The sequence below is a fragment of the Scardinius erythrophthalmus genome, assembly GCF_964197995.2.
Source record: "Scardinius erythrophthalmus genome assembly, chromosome: 7".
In the NCBI taxonomy this organism is placed as follows: domain Eukaryota; kingdom Metazoa; phylum Chordata; class Actinopteri; order Cypriniformes; family Leuciscidae; genus Scardinius; species Scardinius erythrophthalmus.
The window spans coordinates 18,864,527-18,886,103 of record NC_138227.1 but is presented as its reverse complement, the minus strand read 5'-3'; the positions used below and the strand labels follow the sequence as shown (position 1 = coordinate 18,886,103).

General features: G+C 36.6%; 1 protein-coding gene across 1 annotated transcript; it reads right to left on the bottom strand.

The window, feature by feature from the left end:
- Nucleotides 1–671: 671 nt before the first annotated feature.
- cpda (carboxypeptidase D, a) lies at nucleotides 672–19,961 on the bottom strand. The gene is made up of 21 exons (XM_081370674.1): nucleotides 19,129–19,961; nucleotides 17,993–18,240; nucleotides 13,804–13,946; nucleotides 13,536–13,705; nucleotides 12,079–12,458; nucleotides 11,786–11,977; nucleotides 10,658–10,825; nucleotides 10,463–10,572; nucleotides 10,241–10,346; nucleotides 9,844–9,986; nucleotides 9,583–9,752; nucleotides 8,576–8,878; nucleotides 6,521–6,716; nucleotides 5,394–5,529; nucleotides 5,140–5,286; nucleotides 4,945–5,043; nucleotides 4,695–4,759; nucleotides 3,567–3,698; nucleotides 3,290–3,475; nucleotides 2,544–2,646; nucleotides 672–2,439 (listed from the first exon to the last, which is right to left on the bottom strand). The coding sequence occupies exons 1-21, from the start codon at nucleotides 19,758–19,760 to the stop codon at nucleotides 2,213–2,215; spliced, it is 4,056 nt and encodes a 1,351-aa protein (XP_081226800.1). The 5' UTR covers nucleotides 19,761–19,961; the 3' UTR covers nucleotides 672–2,212.
- Nucleotides 19,962–21,577: the final 1,616 nt, after the last annotated feature.

Sequence of the window (21,577 nt, the reverse complement as noted above, 5' to 3'; positions counted from 1 at the left end):
TTGAGGATGAGTAAATGATGACAGAATTTTCATTTTTGGGTGAACTATCCCTTTAATCTTTATTTGAAAATACAGTTCAAAATACAAGCGCATTAAACACGTTTAAATTTATTCCATTTCCCTTATTTAATATATACAAATATATAATACTACATCTAGATGTAGTATTATTCATAATATATATAATACTATTATACGGTATTATACATACTATATATAAAAATATATAGATGTAGTCTTATACTTTTTTCATATTGTTATATTTATATTTTTTTCCTAGAATTTTATCACTATGTTTCTTGTTGTATTTGTACACTGGAAGCTTCAGTACCAAGAAAAATTCCTAGCACACTTGGCAATAAAGCTCTTTCTGATTCTGATATTGTTTTTCATTCTTAATCCTACTTTAAATGTAATCCTACATTTTCTGTCTATTCTCTTGTGTAATGTATGTATGTATTAGCTCCTGAAAACTACAGCAAATTCCTTTTGTGTTTGTGCACACTTGAGATTAGATGACAAAATAATCTTAGGATAATAGCCTAGCAAATATGAGTTTCAATGTTCTTCTTTTTTTATATAGTTGGAAACTGCATAGCTACTACAGCACCATAAAAATATTGCATAACTGCATTAAAACCTGATCATATTAAAGAAAAGCACATGACATATTCAGAACAAAGTTTCATCTTTATTTACATCTCATTTAATTACACACCATTCACCATTCGAAACACTGACGACGCCGTCGCAACGTACTGTTTGCTGGGCATAAACAGGTTTATTTGTGCAGTTCTTTCACTCTCGAAAGGAATTGCACTTGTGTAATTTAAATATAGTTGGCAACAATTCGATATGTACAATCATTGTTGTATAAAAAAAGAAAGAAAAATAAACATCAGCACAAACATAGAAAAGTTAGACATATTTGTTCAAAGTCAAACACACCCAGACATTTACATTCAAGCATGACAATCAACATCAAGCCAAATTTAATTAAGATTTTGTTGGTAATGGGATCAGCAACTAATTAAATCATAGAAACAATTCTCCCACTTATTAACATTTGCCCTGTATGAATGATCACTCTGGCACAGAATGATATGAATTATACATAAAAACCTGAATCTTCCATTGAATTTTAACTGTTAATCTGTTCGTTGCTTTTTTCTTTTAAAAGCACGAGCAAACCACACCACTCTTTTTCATTAGTTTCCTGAATTGTAAATAACATTTACATATGTCAACTACATAAATGAAGTAATGATGGCACTGCTTATTCTGATCTTTCTGGGATGCATGAGAGTGGGTGAAAAAAATAAATATATTCAATGGATGGATCTTAAAACAAAAATAAATATTTTTTTTCTTTTTTTAAAAATGAACAAAATAGGGACAACATTTTCAAGAGTGCACATTAAGACAAAATAATACAGACACACTGACTAAACACTATCATGTCCGAGTGGAGTTATTATTAAAAGTTCCACCATATCCCCAGAATATCAAAAAAGAGAAATGGGAAGGCAGTAAAGCATGAGTATGAGTTTGTCTGCTATGTATCGAATGCTTCACCTTTATGACAAACGTGCAATGGTAGAGAGAAATATCTTAAATGTAAATATCTACATTTAGTATGTTCAAAACCCTCACATCTGAGACGTTTAATGCTGCTGTTACACATACTTGCATGAAATACCGTACTAATTGAATGAATAAATGGCATAATGTAAAATATTTGGGCCATTTCACTTGCTCTGTGACAGCAGTTTGTTAATCATAAGAAATTTATAATGAAGCCAATGAGCGAACCAGATTCTCAAACCAAACGATTCCGGACTTTGACACGGGTCCACAGAAAAAAGGGGAATAAAATTCCATTTACACTACAAAATTGTCATCCTCACAACTGCAGCGTCCATGCAATCTCAATTCTAACAAGGCACAGTGATTCATAATCCTGTTGAGATGGATTCTAGCTGTTTGATTTCCTTAATAAAGGGTGGAGGACCAGTATTACACAGACCCGGAAAACTAAGCAGGCTGGTTGAGAGCAGTGGTCTGTTGCATACACTACGATTTCATTTGGGCATTAAAGTGCATCCCACAGTGATTCTCGGGATTTAGATGGTTTGGACTATAATGCTGCTGGCCGTTGAGCGCCCTCTACAGGCCCTGCAGGCAGTGGACAGATTTAGAGGATGAGAAGGTCTTAAAGTTTGTTGGTGTATAGCGTATCCTCGTCACTTTCGCTCTCATCTTGAAATTCGTGGCTCAGGAGAGACTTTTTGGAGCCCATAGACATGAGGCGGACCTCATCATCATAGTCGTCCCGGTGCTGCCGTAGCCGATGGAATCCGTCCTTTTGTCTGTTCGACTTTACTGAGCAGACGCACCAGATGATGCAGGCTGTCACGACCAGGGCCGTCATTGCGGCAGCTGTGAGATTGAGAAAAAAAAAAGACAGCCAATGAAAATTTGCATATTAACGAAGTATTTTTTTTAAAAATGGCCTCATGCCGTGAACGATTTGATCTGCCTACCTGCACTTGCCACGACTAATTCTCTTGGCAGGCCAAATATATCGTTCTCCATGTCAAATTCAATAATAATTGAACTTGCTGCTTCAAAAGGTGACACAGACACCTGAAAAGACCACAGGAACAGTGAAAAAAACATATAATATATTATTAGACAATAAAAATGAATTTTAATTACATCATCTTCTTCATTACATTGAATTGTATATTATTATACATTTAAATTAAACTAAATGTTCTGTATTACAAATATATATAAAATAATAAAATAAAATGTATGGTATATTATTAAACAATTCTATTATCTCCATTATTATACTGCATTGTATATTATAGAGTTCGGTTAATTTAAACTAAATATTCTGTATAATAAATATATATAAAATAGAAGAAGAAAAAAAAACGACAAAAAAAAAAACACACACACACACACACACACACACACACACACACACACACACACACACACACACACACACACACACACACACACACACACACACACACACACACACACACACACACACACACACACACACACACACACACACACACACACACACACACACACACACACACACACACACACACACACACACACACACACACACACACACACACACACACACACACACACACACACACACACACACACACACACACACACACACACACACACACACACACACACAAATCCAAACAAAAAGAAAACAAAAAAACAAACCAACACAGCAAAAATAAACACTCACCTTCTGGGATTGCTGCTGGTAGCCGTCGGCCACCGCTTCAATGTTGTGTAAACCAGGGGCCAGAAGGGCGTGGAAATATCCTCCCTCACCCGTGAAGACTCGGACACCACCATTCAATACTATTATAGCACCCACGATGGGCTTACCGTTCTTATCCTTGACCACTCCACGAACCCCTTTGTGTACCTAGAACAGAAGAACCAGCTTCAGCAAGGACTAGCTGAGATTCAGCGGAGGGCGATGAACAGAGAGGCAGAGAGGACAACAACAGACTGACCTCAACCAGCATGCTCAGAAGAGACTTCCTGTTCGCGGCCCAAAGCGTGGGCAGCATTTCAGCTGGTGGGAACAGGCAGCAGCTGGTGTAGACCGTAATCTCAGGACAGTGCCCAAAGTCCACACTGAAGTCCTACAGCATGGAAAGGAAGTAACCGGAGAGTCAGGGAGAGTAAAAATTACTGTATGTTAGTGATGACCCAGAAATGGGGTACTGGTCCGTTCTGATTGGATCGCAGAGAGCAGTGAAAAAAAGCAATGCTAAATGCAAAACATTAATTTAGAAAGCAAAACACTTCCCGTATATTTTGTTCTTGACATCCAAATCTGTGTGTCCAATCAAACTTTATGGTGTGCTTGCTCGGTATAAGCTAGCTATATTAGACGAATACTAACACAGTTTAGTTTTGTTTAGAATTTAACCCGTCTACCATTCAAAAGCTTGGGGTCAGTAAGATTTTATTTAATAAAATGCATTTTTGCAAAATACAGTAAATACATTTATAATGTAACAAAATATTAAAATGTTCAAATAAATGCTGTTCTTTTGAACTTTATATTCATCAAAAAATCCAAAAAAAAACCTGTCATGATTTCCACAATTTTTTTTTTACTGCATAATATAAAATGTTTCTTGAGCACCAAATCAGCATATTAGAATGATATCTGAAGGATCATGTAACACTGAAGACTGGAGTAATGACTGATTTGCCAACGCAGAACTAAATTACATATCAAAATATTTTGAAATAGAAAACATTTATTTAGAATGGCAATAATATTTCACTATACTACAGTTTTTACTCTATTTTGATCAATACTACTTTTAATAACATCTTACCAACCCCAACGTTTTGAATGGTAGTCTACGCAAAGTAAGAGAAAATCCAGAATACAATAAACAGATTAATTTGCAACTAGGACGAATATGGTTTGTGAAGACCACAGGTTTTATGTGGTGAATTATTGGCTGCTGACATTTCATATTAATAATTGTTAATAATTGCATATTGTTAAAAGTGTTTCTAATAATATAAATACATTTTTAGTAATACGTTTTAGTACATTGTTAGGTTCTGAAGCAAAACCAGTTGATAAGCGGTATTAATGCATTCAGTTTGTAAACTACCTTCATGCTTCCCATGTGACTGTGCCACACTGCTGCTCGAAGTACACCATCAGGAATGTTGCCCACTGGGGGAGACAGGGAGAAAGACAGAAATAATTTATAACATCAACCTAAAAATGGTTCATCTACCTAGAAATTTAACAGAGCAGAGGCTCTGAAATTGCTCACTGAGCATGCAGAGCATTTTCTTGTTACTAAAGAGATAAACCGTTGTTTTAAAATCTTGAAGTATGAAAGGAAATCAGCATACGTTGGCTGCTGTTTGGACATCCAGTATTGCCCAAGTGCATTGTAGGATGGTTTTTTGCATACACACTAGCCAAATATCTCAGCGTATCATCATTTTCAACTGTAATTAAGAAGGAAAAACAAAGAAATAAACAAATCAGAACACAGATGCAATAAATGTGTAATTTCAAAAAGCAGAGGATGAGTCAAAACATACCAGATTGCACTGGTTTGTCATATGGGTAGGTGACCAAAACAGAGCCTCCATCCAGAGCAACAGAGAGAGAGAAGCCCCTTTCCTGAATCAGATCCATCACAGCGCGCGTCTCTGGCTGAGGATCTGCAGCACGCTGAGAAGCATTCCCTACAGAAGGACACACAAACAGTCAGCCATCTTGTAGACTAAGCAGTGGACCATTGTCATTGACACACATTATTGAAATGTAAGGTATAATTTGAATGCCATCCCACCGAAGAAGTCACTGTCAAGGTCCTTGCCGTGAACATTGGTCATGCCAACAGTGGAGGTGCAGTTTTTCTCTTTCGCCAGCTCACGTCCATCTGGGTTGATGCTGGGCAGGATAACAATTCTGGTCTCATTTATGAGCTAAAGACAGAGGGGGCATGTTAGGTACAGATTAACCTTCATGTACTTACATTTAAAGGATTATAGTTTGGTTTCAATAAAATTGACTTGGCTTGGAATGATTTCATTGATAAATAAGGTAAGCTTTTGCAGAGATTTTCTGTGGTAATCAATAACACCAATGCTGTCGATAAGCACAGAAAATGAATTTGACTTGTACTTGGAGTGAAATCTACTAAAAATGTCTATAGGATAAGCATGGTATATGTGTTTTTTTTTGGTATCATAAGTGATGCATCAGGCTTTTATGGCTCATATAGTATGATATAACAGAATATGGAGATCATACTCAAGAAGAGGGGGAAAACAGCTTAATTATATTCAGCAAAAATATCTATACCTCCCAATAATATGTCTTAGTAAGATGATATTTAAATGCTTAGTTTTATGATCAGAGCTCTGAAGTCTTTAATTGTGGGTGTCAGAACATATAATGAAATGAAATGCAAGATATTCTTACACTTTACAGGATGCTTTTAGAATTATACTAAAAGGCCTTTTATTTGCTAAAAAGTATGAAGGACCAATCAGACGATAAAAGGCATTTAGCAGATTGTGTACAACAGGTTTTTCAGCAGAGTTTTGATCATATTGATAATTTAGAGTCCTTAGAGATTTGCTTATCAAACATGATAAAGCAGGCTTTATAGGGTACATTTTTATAGATAGTTTAACTTGTATTTAACCCAAAGAATTTCTTATTGCTTAAACTGTTTAAATATGCCCAGTGGAACTGAGGCGATCTTTTAACTAAACTGCTTCCTTCATCTTGGGGTGCGTTTCCAAAAAGTATCCTTAGCTAACTATGGATGCAAGTTCCATTGAATTGCGTTGGTAGCGATGGAACTTGCGACTATAGTTGGCTTTGGGAAACGCACCCCTGGTTAGGAGGATCCTCTGATCATACTGTGACCATCAAGGCCATCACTTTTGCACAAGAAAAGCAACTCACCTTGGTGATGGCTGTGTTCTTTCCGTAGTTAATACAGAGACTGGCAGCAAACTCCAGAAGCAGCTCTGTGCCCACTGGAGCGTTACCATGGATACCTGCCACAAACCGGATCTTGGGCTCTGATGGTTCTTGGACTTTAGGGTTGTTGGAGATCTCCAGAGCCCAGATAGTTCTGAACTCCACACTCTGACCAAGACTTCATATGGGGGAAAATATTTATCACATCACTGCAATTGTTTGACTTAACTAAATGTTTTACCTTAGTTACATATTTTAATCCATTATAAACTATTATAAACTGACACAAACTGTTACAAACCAAATGCTGAAATTACCATTGGACCTACAGTACCATTCAAAAGTATGGGGTTGGTAAGTTTTATAATTTTTTGAAAGAAGTCTCTAATGCTCATCAAGGCTGCATTTATTTGATTGAAAATACAGTATAAACAGTAATATTGTGAAATAAAATCAGATATAAAACTGTTTTCTATTTTAATATATTTTAAAATGTTTTTTATTCATGTGACACTAAGCTGAATTTTCAGCATCATTACTCCAGTCTTCAGTGTCACATGATCCTTCAGAAATCATTCTAATATGCTGATTTGGTGCTTAAAGGAGAACTCCGGTCAATTTTAACATTGAGCTCATTTTTTTGTAAATTTGGAGTGCTGTCAATACAGAGAACAACGTCAAAAATCGGTGTTGCCTACACCGTGTTATCCTCTTTTTAAAATTTGCACCCTGTTGACTTCAATGGGGCAAGTTTTAAACCTGCTTTTAGCCTCTTAACATCCTTGATGTGTCATTACAAGTGCACAGGTCATGTGAGTGATTCCTTCAGAGTGAACACGGGTGAATCTGACTGCAGTAGATGTGAAAGATATGAATAAAAATGAAGTTAATTCGGCCAGCGCTCATACCTGTTTTTACATCCTGTTTTCGGTCGAAGTCCACAGTAGTCGATTGTCGAGTTCTCCACTGTTGCTTAGTTAACTATGATCACGCGCGTGAACTCGACAATCGACTACTGTGGACTTCGACCGAAAACAGGATGTAAATACAGGTATGAGTGCTGGCCGAATTAACTTCATTTTTATTAATATCTTTCACATCTACTGCAGTCAGATTCACTCGTGTTCACTCTGAAGGAATCACTCACATGACCTGTGCACTTGTAATGACACATCAAGGATGTTAAGAGGCTAAAAGCAGGTTTAATACTTGCCCCATTGAAGTCAACAGGGTGCAGATTTTAAAAAGAGGATAACACGGTGTAGGCAACACCGATTTTTGTCGTTGTTCTCTGTACTGACAGCACTCCAAATGTACAAAAAAATGAGAGTTCTCCTTTAAGAAACATTTCTTATTATTAATTTTGAAAACAGTTGTGCTGCTTACTATTGTTATAAAAACCATGAAATATAGATTTTTAGATGAAAGTTCAAAAGAACAGCATTTATTTGAAATGTAAATAATTATATATATATTATTTATTTGATAATTTTTTTGTAACAACATGAAAGTTTTTACTGTCACTTTTTATCTATTAAATGCATCGTTGCTAAATAAAAGTATTAATCTCTTTCACAAAAAAATAAAAAATAAATAAAAATGACTGACCCCAAACTTTTGAACGGTACTCTACTTACCTCTTCTCTGGTCATTCATTTTAACTTCGTGACCTTAAACTTGGTTCAGCACAAATTATAATTTTCAAAAATGACTTCTGGGACTAAGCTAAAGTTCACACAGTAACTTCATTGTGTACTGAATGCAGAGACATTAATCTCTCTGATTCCCAAAGAATCGCCCTTCGGGGTTTATGGTCACAGAAACACAGGATTCGGTTCAGGCATGTCTGCAGAGATCAGATAAACTGACTCATGCTTTTGTTCAATTTAACAGGTGTTCTCTGAGGGAAAGGCATGGCACACGTGTAAATATCAGCTCTCCGGAGAACTTCTGTGTTAAGGTCCCTCATGATCACGGAGTTTGTAAACACTGAATCCAATGTTCCAAATGTCTGTGAGATGCATAAGAGAGCTGTACCTGTGGAGTGAGGTAATCTCCGGGAAGTTCAGGGTGAGGCCGCGCAGGAACTCGGAAACTTCGCTGTACCGTCGATAACGGAAGCTGCTCTGGGTGGGAGTGTCCTTGATCAGCTTGTCTAGACCGGATTCTCCTGACAGCTGCTTGATGAGGCTCTGGAACTCCTTCACACTGGGATCCAGAATTAGAGTTGAGCCTTCTGTGTTCTGTCCAGTTGAGTAACTGTGAATCCGGGTCAATGTGAAATTAACAATCTCCACTCCTTCCTTAGGCACGATGACATAGGTGCTAACTGAGGAGTAGCTAAAAAGATGGAAAGAGAGAATGTCAGTAATTTACAGTCTTAATGCCAATTCACAAAGCACAGACAAACGCCAACAAACACGTTTGTTGGGTTTTGACGGATCAGTGTGTTACCCCTGTTGGCGTCTGTCTGGGGTATTTTTCACCCTGACTGAACATGTTCAATTAGAGTTTGTTGGTGTCTGTTGGGGCAGTGTGAACATGACAGTTATTTTTCATATTGTTTGTTGGCGTTTGTCTGTGCGCTGTGAATCGGCCTTTATGCAAAAAGAAAAATATTAAATAAATACCCATGATGCTAAATAACTCTTTAGGGCTGTTAAAGAGCAATTTAAAAAAATTAAAAAAAATAAAAAAAATAAGTGAACACATATAAATACAATGATTATTTATCTAAACTAATTGTAAATAATTGCAGATCAACATTTGCTGAGAAAGTCTCCACATATTAAAACAATTCAAAGCTATTACATTATTGTTGCAGATAAGTACAATTTTGAATATACATTACAAAAAGTGGCTTAATAAGTCAATATATAGTTACCGTATTATAGTTACAAATATTTTTTGTTGTTTATATGTTTATAACTAAACAAAAGCAGATCACAACATATTTAATGGCCTCTGTAAGCTTCCATATGTTTGGAAGAATTGCTATCTTTTAGTTTGGTGCCACAGTTAGTGCAGAAAATTCATGAAAGTACCCTTGGGCAGAGACATTCAGAAGGTATTTTCCTGGGACGAGTAAGCGCCAGTAGTCTCCTGCGATGTTGGATGTGACGGAGTGATTGATCTGGTCCACAGTGATGGTCGCATTGGGGATGCCAGATCCATCTTTGCTGTCGATCACCATTCCTTTTATCCCACGGTGGACCTGAACATCCAACAAATAATTTTATAAGGTGTGTGGCAGAATAGAGATGGAAAAAAAAAAATATGAGAAAGAAACAGCCAGACTGTTTGACCTGATGGATGAACTGCAGAAGTGATTTGCGGTTTTGTTCCCAGTATTTTGGCAGCTCTATCGCTGGTGGGTATTTGTAACAGCCCAGTTCAATGGTCACCTCAAAGCAGTTAGTGTTGACGTAGTTCCAATCCTGCATCCCTCCTGAGGAAAAAGCACATAGTTTATATTTACTTCTTATTAAAGCACTTTTTAATTTTATACAACTTTTTTCTGGATATTATTTTAGGATGTCAATATTAACAAAAGGCCGTCTGTCCATTTGTCAAGTGTCTGTCTATCTGTCAGTATGTCAACATTCAAAGTTTTGTCTTGAACTTTCCTTTTCTAGTTATTTATTACTAGTATTAATTACTAGTATTAATTACCCACCCCCACACCCACAATCTAGTACTCACCGTGGACATTGTACCATGCAGCGCCATTGGTGATGCCATCTTGAAAGTATTCTTTGTACGGATGCAGCTCCTTACAGGGGTAACCGTCATGCATTTGAGCGTTTTCCTGAAAAAAAAAAGAGATTGTTTTACTGGCCATTGATTTAACTTTTAATGATTAAATATTCTTACCGACGTCATTTGATTGTTGATTTTACAGAAAAAAGAAAGCCAGATATTCACCTGAGAGTAAGCGAGAGCCAACATCCTGAACACGGCATCATCTGAGGACTCGCTGTATCCGACAACATCTTCTAGGTTATCATCAAATGGATAGTTCACCACCAGAGAGCCTGATAGAAATTTATCTCGAGGTTAATCCGTCTGTGTTTAGCATGCTTCCAGTCAAAAACAGAACTATTATAAATTAGGACCTACCTCCATGAAGGTTGGCAGACAACACAAAAGGGTAGCTCTTTGCCCAGTTCATAACAGCAATGGTCTCTGGCTGTCTGGGATCTGTGATGAGGTTGAACCGGTCCGGAAAGTTACGGTTTAGGTCATAGTTGTTAGAGTTGTTGCGTCCCTGGATGCCATCGAAATCTCCTGCACAAAAGAGAATGTTTTTGTTATGGTTCCATCTTCCTGCAGTTACTATGCTGCTCCAACACAGAGAGAAAAAAAATTATAATAAAAAATAATAAATGTATTAATAATAATAATAATAATAATAATAACTTATTAATAATAATATTATTATTAAAAATATGTTGCAATTCTGTTCTCATTGCTATTATGTTGCTTCCACACAGACAAAAACAAATAATAATAATAATAATAATAATACTACACACACTATTATTTTCATTACATAAATAATAATATTAATAATATATTTATTATTATTCTTTATTATTATTCAACACAGTTTGAGACTAACCAAGACAGATACATTTAACTCTTTCCTCGCCAGAGTGTGTGTGTGTGTGTGTGGTTTTTTTTTTAAGTGGCCAGCCACTGCCAGCATTTTCGATCATTTTCACAAACTTTTCATGGTCCCCAGAATATTTTGTTATATGAATATCTGAACATGCAGTGTATCAAAAAAAGAACAGAGCCTCTGCTTTTAAACCAAAAAAAGCTTAATACATTCTTTTTTATCATCACTTGAATGTGGATGAGTTTAATAAAAAAAAAGAAAATCACATTTTTGTCAAGGACTACATCCAGATCGGATTCAGAAAGATGATCACAACATAGATGGAGAAGATCAAGTCCATCAAGTAACAATAGGCAGTTTTAATTTATATGCTGTTTAATGTTGATGATCGCGTTATTTTACATATGCATCTGCTTACATATGAGATCGCTTGTTTCTGCTTCTTTTTTTCCTGTGTTTTGATTCAAAGATTCTGTACTCTTTCAGAAGATTTGTCATAGCGCTCCCTACCATATAACAGTGAAAACACGGATAGCGTAAATTTTTGTCAATGGCGGGGAAGCGTTTTCTCTCAAATTACGAAGATTTTCGTCAATAGGGGTTTCTCAGAGTTCACAAGACCTTACCCTCTTGGGACATTTCGTATCCATCTGGGTTCATTGAAGGCATGATGTGAATACGCGTGGAGTTGACGAGCTGGGTGACCTCAGGATCAGTGCCATAGTTGCGACACAGGTACTCGATGAGGTTGAGGAGCAATTCCCGACCAACCACCTCATTGCCGTGCATATTACCAATATACTTAAACTCTGGTTCACCTGGTAAGGAAAGACGTGGGTCAGTTCACTTTAGAAACGGGTTGACTTCTAAAGATGTGTGTTAATTAAAATGACATAAAAAAGGGTGGGAACGGAAGTACCTAACTCATGGACACCAGGATTGTTGGAGATCTCCATGACCCACAGGAGGCGATCCTGCACAGATTTGCCGATGGAATACAGCCGTGTGATGGAGCTGTACTCAGAGCTGAATTTCTTCAGGAACAGCTCCATGTCGTTGTAGTAATGATGGCGGAAGTCCTGGGGCTGGACCGTAACCCTGGAGCCCTGCTTTTCATCTGCTGCTGCTTTGCTGGTGCTGCTGCTGTCTGTGCTGCCGCTGTCCGCAGAGGTGTCAGAGGGGGACTCTGGGATTGAGAGGGTGGTCGGATTCTCATCAGTCTCAGCCACGAGGGTGATGTTCAGCTCAGTTGCTTTTCCCTCATTCACCACCACCCCAGCCACTGACATGGGAATGTAGCTACATAAACACAAAGATCGACATAAAACACATAGAAAGAACACTTAAACGTGAAGGAGTCTCAGAGCATATTGTTAGTTGAAATAAATAACAAATAAAAGCCATTAGTAGGTACAGATTTTCCCATTTGATTCTGATTCAATTCTATCTCAATTGATTATGGTATATTTCATGTACGTTATAATGTCCATTTTGTTTACATGTGAAAGAAATTCTCTTTCTGCTAATACTGTAAATTATACAAGGCAATGTTTCATTAAAAGTACTGACTTTCTAGGGACATTTGTTTTGGCAGGTTGCAATGAATGTTTCTTATTTGCTTAAAAAAAAAGAACCAGCTCATAAGAGTCATTTGTCTGTGAATTTTGACTATATAGACCTTAGTCAGGGCAGCAGCATATTTAATTTTGGACAGGAATGAAAACGAGGCTGTGAGGGACAGAAGTGCAGCGCGTTCAAAGGATTGTACTGTTGTTTAACAACAAACCAATTGTCTAGCTGATGAAACATCTTTCTGAAAAAACTTTCAGTAAACAAAAACTCCATAAAAAAGTTTTGAAATTTGCGTGATCTAGGGCCTTTATACTGTGCGTGACTGTAAATGTATCCCTCACAACCTTGTTATCATTCGTGTTAAATTCAATTCGCTATCTAACCTGACTAAGGTCTAATGGTCGTGCTTCGGTTAACTAAAAAAAAATTGTTCATAAGAGTCATTTGTTCGTGAATCGGACTACACTGATTGTTTTTGATTCACTAAATAGAATGAGCTCATAAGAGTCACTTGCGTGTGAATCTGACTACATTGGTCATGTTGTATGTTTTTGATTTACTAAAAAGAACTGGTTCATACAAGTCATTTTTTAAATTAGACTACACTGGTTGACTGCAACTATAATCATTTTTAATATTAATTTTATAAATTACCAACAGGGCCCAAACTATGCAGTTCAGCAGAAAGCAGTGATATCTGCAGGACTAAACATTTTCACACAGCAACAGGATTTTCCTCAGAATATTGAATGCGTATGTGCAGTTTTCCTCATAAATATGCACTCCATCATATTCCATGCTTACCCCGGGGCTACAGCTGTGATGGTGTAGGTGCCAGGCAGCAGGAGGCGATAGTAGTCACCAAAGCGTGCAGTGCTCACATTGTGGTTGATGCCTGCAACCATTATCACAGCATCTGCGAGAGGGTCTTCATTCCTGGCTGCTCTCACAAAGCCACGCACTCCAATATGAATCTGAACACATACACAACAAGGTAGAAACTCTGAAAACGAAGCCACACTGACATTCTTGTAGGGCTCATTGTCGATGTTAACACATCAAGTTCTCCTACCTTCTCCATGTAGGCCAGCAGGGCCTCCCGATTGTTGTCCCATTCTTTTTTGAGTTGAGATGAGGGTGGGTACTTGCAGCAGCTGAGCTCCATAGTGATTTCAAAACAGTTCCCCTTCAGGTAATTGTAATCCTGCATACCCCCTAATAAAAAATAAGGACAAATTGTGTACCAAAGGCATGGGATGAATTGACATAGTGGGATTGTCAACGCTTAAACTGTAAGCTTCTGCAAACACGAGGAACATCTCAATACAAAGAGTCTTTCAAAAGGTGTAATGTCAAGAATGTTTGGCCAGTTGCTAATGTTAGGAGCATGTAATATATGTAGGGGGTAGGAAATCATTCATGTAAGCCAACCTACTTTTATATCCTTGAAAAAAAAAAAGAAGCTCCAACTCATTTTAAGATTGATTTCAGAGAATAAAGAGCTGACAGATATGGGTTAGAACACATATAGGTTATATTGGTCTAAGGTAGAACACACTGTCATCTAACGTTTGACGACTCCTTCAGATACCAAACCAATGCTGATTTTTTACATTTTTGAAAGTCTGTTTTCTATTTTAATAAATTTTAAAGTGTAATTTATCCCTGTGATGGCAAAGCTGAATTTTAAGCATCATTACTCATTCTTCAGTGTTACTTGATTCTTCAGAAATCATCCGAATATGCTGATTTGCTCAAGAGAAAAATTCCTACTATTATCAATGTTGAAAACAGTTGGGCTGCTTAATATTTTTGTAGAAACCGTGATACTTATTTCAGGATTCTTTGATTAATAGAAAGTTCAAAAGGACAGCATATATTTAAATATAATTATTTTGTAACATTATGAATGTCTTTACTGTCACTTTTGATAAATTTAATGTGGTAGATTCATGTACTTCAAAGGGTACCATGGCACTGGCAACAGCAAGGTTATGGGTTCAATTCCCTGGGATAAAACATACAACATTAAAGCACTGTGGATCAAAATTCCTCAAAATCAGCTGAACAGGACAAAGTAATGGCAACTCGAGATTGCAATAAGCACTACGCAGATATATCATAATCTGCATGCGTTTTTTAACAGCTAAAAAGGTCTTGATTGTGAAAGACGTGGACTTCTGCTCTTTGCAGAATTGACTTTCTCAGACGGTCAATACAAATGCAATAGTAAGAGATAAAGCCGAGTTCATACAATGTAATTTCAAAGTAAAAAGACAGTCCACTTGCCAATCATGGCAATGCCCTGGGCAGCTATTTCCAGTCGAGCAAATTCAGAGGACAGACCAAAAATTCCACAATTGCTCGCAACACTAATCTTTCACGAAAATAACAACAACTGAAACTGTATTTTTGTCCGGCTAATTCATGCAGTCTAGAGCAAGCCTAACATTACCTAACAAGTCAAATGACTCTTGTAATTATAGGTATGTGGGGTCAAATGTCTCTGCCCCATGTTTTCTGTCTTTCTATAATATGTGACAATGTATGCTACCAGTCTAGCATGTTTTTAAAGGTGGCAGATGCCCAGTTACTCTATTTGACAGCATACACCCTTATTAACAGTTATTCTGACTTCAACAGTTAGACAGAAAACAAACATATATGAGGTCATCCTGATAAGTCCCAGAAGAGAGATCCTGTTTTAGCACATGCTTATTTGTTAAAGGGGTGGTATAATGCCCTTTCCACAAGATGTAAAATAAATCTCTGATGTCCCCAGAGTGTGTATGTGAAGTTTTAGCTGAAAATTCCCCACAGATATTTTTAAATAGCATGTTAAAATTGTCACTTTTTGAGGGTGAGCAAAAATGCACCATTTTTGTGCCTGTCCCTTTAAATGGAAATGAGCTGCTGCTCCCAGCACAGAGGGCGGAGCTTCAACAGCTTATGTCCTTTTACCTCACAGACATGCCTTGAAAATTTCAAAAACTTTTAGCGTTTTATGATCAAACCGGAGTCAGAAAAATGGAGAGACTCAAGAAGTGACAACATGTAGACAACATTTCTGAATGGTTAGTTGATGAATTTATGTAGCTTATGTGTAGTTATCTTCTAGTCATTGATTTGCATATTCTGTCATGATAAATCATGTTCCGGGGGCGGGGTTTATTTAAATTTGAGGGTCAGTGGTGTCACTAACCCGGGAGGAATGTCGTGTAGTCCCTACCAGCCGTTTGTTGTAGTTCTTAAAAAACGATTTCTAAGAAAATATCTCCCTTTGCTTTGAACTTTGAGCGTCGTAACTTTGCAGAGGTTGTTTATGTTCAAACAGCAACATTACACACTAACTAAAGTTAGAAAAGTGAAATCATAATCAACCACCCCTTTAATACAACTAAGAAAAGAATAGGTTCAACTTTCTTATTAAACTATACTTCACTCTGGGCTGCCAAAACAGAGTGTAGACAGCATATTAATGTTGCCTTGGTCCTATGGTCAAAGCATCTTATGTTCCTAGGGCTAACCTTATGTTTATGTTGCCCTAACCCTAACCCTGGGAACATAAGACCATTTGTCATGTGTTAATTAATTGCAATTTAAATCTGAGGAACATAGGACCCTGAGAAGAACATAGGAATGACTGCCTAGATAAAGCTGGAGTTTGTCATAAAATGATTGAATATTAACTTTAAAAACGCAGCTGGTGGTCTGTAGATCTTCAAACTGTGTTGGGTACAATCTCAGAAACAGGATTCAGGTCACTGAACAGACTTTGCAACTGGTTTCTATGGTAGAATACCAGTTTCTAAGCAAAGAGAAAACAAAAAGACAAAACTAAATAAATATATACACACAAATAAAAAAACTTTATGAGGAAAACCAATTTGAGGCATACTACACTCACATAACTTATGCAGTGATGTTATTAAGTAATATGATAAAAAAAAAAAATTTATTGAAATAAAGCAGAAATAAAATAAAATATAAATATTGGATGGAAAAACAAACGTAAAAAAGCTTTTTTATTTATTTAAAAATAAAATAGGTCAAAGATGAATTACTAAAACTAAAACTGAAATGAAAATAAATTAAAGCTAAATAGAAATATATAAAATAAGAAAAATGACAAAAGCACATAAAATTACTAAAACTTAAACTAAAATTTAAATGAAAAATATAAAACCTAATTCAAAATATTAATAAATACTACACATGCTACTAAAATAACACTGGGTCTTATGATCACCTTATGACTTAACCTCCATGTCAAATGCACAAATAAAACGTTATAAGGTCACCAACACTCATTTTACAACAAACAACTAAAGATCAGGTGACATTTGTATAGGAATTATGCAATGTATGAAATTTAATGTCAAAAAGGGCGTCATATTTAATTTTGGGATCTGTTATGTTGTACTTTCAGGTGGTTTTAATGGTCGGCAATTTCTGTCACCACCTCACATGATGACTTTTGGTCCAGACATTAGGGGTTCACACAGGAGGTACTCCCTTCGTAAACAGCACCAACCAAAATGCCACCGCTTTATAAAAACTGAGGGAATAACATCCAAACGCAAGAAGTGTGATGTAATCACCATTAGACTGGTTGAGCAAGTCTTAAGGTACATCATGGATCTGACCTGCAAGCTTCAAGGAACATTGTGGATCAGATTTCTTCTGTTTGACAGTGATGGTTGAGAAACCGGACTGCACAGACTTGTAAGGAAAGTAATCAGAGAACACCACAACTGTACACTTACAGTCCAGGTTTTGGATTACTTGCTATACTATTGTGTTTCTTACTAGTGCTGTTTGAGAACATTATAAAAATCCCCCCCCAAAAAACTAAGAAATATCATCTCCAGCATTCCAAAATTTTAAACTTACTTAAACAATAATGCAGCTACTATTTACTATGTCAATATTTGAAATATGTCTCCAAATGGCGTTTGTTTACCAACTCATTATCATACTTCCCAATAGAAAATATGCAACGGAATGTTTTGAGTAAATAAGGATGTGGGTGGAGCCAAATAAAGACTGTTCCACTGAACTTGAAGACTATAAGAAATTACCCCCCCCCCCACCCCACCTCCTTCCCGATTTACTTATGTTCTCTGAGGAACAAGAAACAGAAAATAAGTAATAAAGTGAATTACTGATGAAGCTATAGCTCAGCGGGTGAAATTCAGATAAAGAGAACAAGGAAAAGGGTTAATTAAAGCATGGCTAGGGAATAAGTGTTGCTAACATACCTGCCACATCATACCACTTTGCTCCATTTGTGATGCCATCCTTGAAGGTCTCACTTAAGTTTCCGTCACAGTTCGGCTGCCCAGTTTTCATAACAGGGTTATTCTCTGCGTAAACCCGGGCCAAGTAACTGAAGAGAGCATCATCGGGCGATCTGCTATAGGTGCCCTCTGCCTCATGGCCTGCAGAGTCATCATAAGGATAACTGGCCACCACTGTCCCACCATGCAGATTCCCAGAGAGCACGAATCTAGAAAATACAATCAGAGAATATCAGATGAGTTATAATTAACATCTACGTCACATACACTGGATTAAGACATTACAGACAAACAAATATTAGTAATAACAATAATAATTATTGTAAATATTACAAAAAAAGTGAAAAAAAATCGTAGAGCTGAATTAGAACAAAGTATATTTATAGAAATTGTTTGTAAAAACAAAGACAAAAATAAAATACATTAATAAGTTGTTTGTGATTGCTGGATTCCATAAAGATTATCATTATTATTATTGTAAATGCAATCTCTATAAAGTCTTAATCCAGTAATCACAAACAACTAGAAAAATCATCTTAATGAAAATTTCTTTTTCTAAATCAGCTCTATAATATCAAATTTTTCTGAATAATAATAATAATTATTGTTATTGTTATTATTATTATTATGGTAATACTTTACAATAAGGTTTAATTTGTTAACACTGGATAACTACATTAGTTAACACAAAATGACAATGAATAAAACACTTAGTCCCAAGCTAACATGAACTAATAATGGACATTTACTACCATTAAGTAATATTATTAAATACTGTAACGTTTAATGTTCGTGTATTGTAAAGTGTTACCATTACTATGATTCAGAAAAGTTAAATATTGTAGAGCTGAGCTGAATTGGAAAAACGTACATTCATGAAAGTTTTTATGATTTGCTAGATTTTACAGGCAAAATTCCTGATTCCTGGAACACCCTAGGCTAGGAACACCCAACAGGTTGGGAAATATAGCTTAAGATGGTAGCTGTGTTTTGGGAAAGGGCAGAATTTTTTTATATTGGTTTAAGATGGTCTTTAAATCGGATTTTCTTGCAGTTCTTCTGTCAGAAAGCTGGGTTCGGTTTGCGAATGGTCTTACTTGTTCTCCAGGATCCACTTCATGACAGCAGCGCCTTCAGGGATGTCTTCTGCATTCACGTGTACCTCTTCAAACTGGTCTGGGAAACTTCTATTGAGGTCGATATTTTTAGCATTATACCGACCCTCATCTGCGCCCGTACAATCCCCCTCAACAGACTTCTCAAACCCATCAGGGTTCATGCTCGGCATGATATAAATATCGGTGGTGTTGAGCAGCTCTGTGACCCGCTGATCTTCTCCGTAGTTCTCCAGCAGATACTCCAGGAGGTAGATCAGGACCTGTCGGGACACGGTCTCGTCTCCGTGCATGTTGCCCACGTACTTGAATTTGGGTTTTCCTGGTAACGTTACATCAACAGTGGGGTCCTTGGTGATTCTCATTACCCAAAGCTCCCTGTTCTCCACTGATTTGCCGATGCTGGTCAGATTTGCGATGTTTGCGTATCTCTGGGCGAGACTTTTAAGAAGGTCAGTAAGTTCGATGTAATTGTAGTATTTGTTGTAAGTCTCTGCCTCCTTCTCGCCGAGAGCAGCTGAGTTAATGGAGCTGATACAAACAACAAGCAGAGATAAAACCAACAGCGGGAGTTTATGCGACGAACACAAGTTGTTTACCCTCTGTCCCGACATGTTTCCGAAGGCACCTTGACGTATACATGAAATCCTATAAATTTGTCGCCCGGAGTCAGGTCCTTTCTTTAGCCTGACGTCGGGGTATTTTTAGTAGGAACTTCCTGGCTGCTAACGCTTTGACAAAGGGCGGAGTTTCGATGACAGCCGGAGTAGTTTCAAAATAAAAGTCACGACTACAAATGTCTGCCGTTCTGCTGTAAATGAGAACATGCCGATGTCTGTATTTAACTATTTTAATTACAGAACAGTCGATGTGTTTTTTGAAGTGTCGTTGGTTTTATTGATGGTCTATCAAGAGCACCAACCAGTCATCAGCTTGGACTAGTTTGTTATGTTTGTGTAAAATAGATAATTGTGGAGTTATTAATGTTTTAACGGCAACAGACGTGAGAAGCCTTTTTAGATCAGTGGCAACTTAAAAAATATATATATATAAAACACTTTCAAAATTCTTCAAGACCTGGAACCTGAGACAATATCGCACATGTACATCTCGGAGACGCCTATTTGATGTCTGCTTTTACATCTACAAGATGTATTTTTTAGAGTTTTTGCTCATCTGCAATGAGGACATTTCCAGGACATTTCCTGTTAGATGTCTTTAAGATGTTTAAGATTTAGAATGTATGTAAAACTGCTTTTTCTAAGACGTTTATCAGATGTTTTTACACAGCTGATGGTTTACAGATCAACAGATCTTTAGCGGACATCTTACAGACGTAGGCCTACCTGTGCTATCTGCAAGGCTTAATTAACCCCTTAGGCCTCCGTGGATTAAAATAGCAGTTCTGAAAAGGTACTAGTTCAACTTAAATTAAATTGAAAACTTGTAAACTGATATCTTTCGTACTTTGATTTCTTTCCTTAACAACTCGTTTTTATTGAAGTACAGATTTGTGGAATCTCAAAATCAAATTTTTTTTTTGTACTCTTCTAGTTTTGATTAATAATAAGAGGATTGAAAACAGCTTTGTCATCATTATGGCAGTAGATGGAAATAGATGGGCAACTGAGGTTCCCAACCCTTTATTTTAAATACTACGAGTGTCCATAGATTAAAAAAAGTAGCTAAAATAATTAGGCCTATAATAATTTTTTCCGTTTTTAACCCTTTCACGCATAGTGGTCACTACAGTTGACAGCTATTAAAAAAGCATTTTCTTGAATTTGCACGGGGTTTTATGGCAAAGTTGCACATCAGCCTCTTCATTGGACCCTGGTGCATCATCCTATAAATTGCAACCAAGTGGCAAGCCATTGTGTTTCGATTTTTTCCTCCTCCAAACCAAGATGGCCAAGGGTCAGTCAGACGTCCCAAGTTGCTCTGGAATATCCACCCATTCTTTCTATCCTAGGAGATTCTTGTAGGTAAAAAAAAATATTGCAGCATCAAGCAATATCTAATGAGTCATATCACAGTAAAATTTTCCAAGTTTTGATTTTAGATTGAGAGAAAACTCTGATTAATCACATGTCCACTGTAGTGGACGTTATGCATCAATAGCTATATTTCAGCTACAATTCATAATTATAATGTGAATATTGTTTTTGAAACTTAAAACTTAAAAACTTAATCTGCAGTGACTTTTTTTACTGTAAATAAATTTATTTGTAGTATTAGAATGTAATTTTCATTGACATCGGAAAAAGTCATGTGATTACATAATGTATGACACTTGTAATGCATTACTTGTTAGATCAAAAAGTAATCTGATTTCATAATGCACTTTATTGTAATGCGTTTTTTTACTCATAACATCAAAAAGTAATCTGATTACGTAATGCATGTTACTTGTAATGCGTTTCTTTACTCA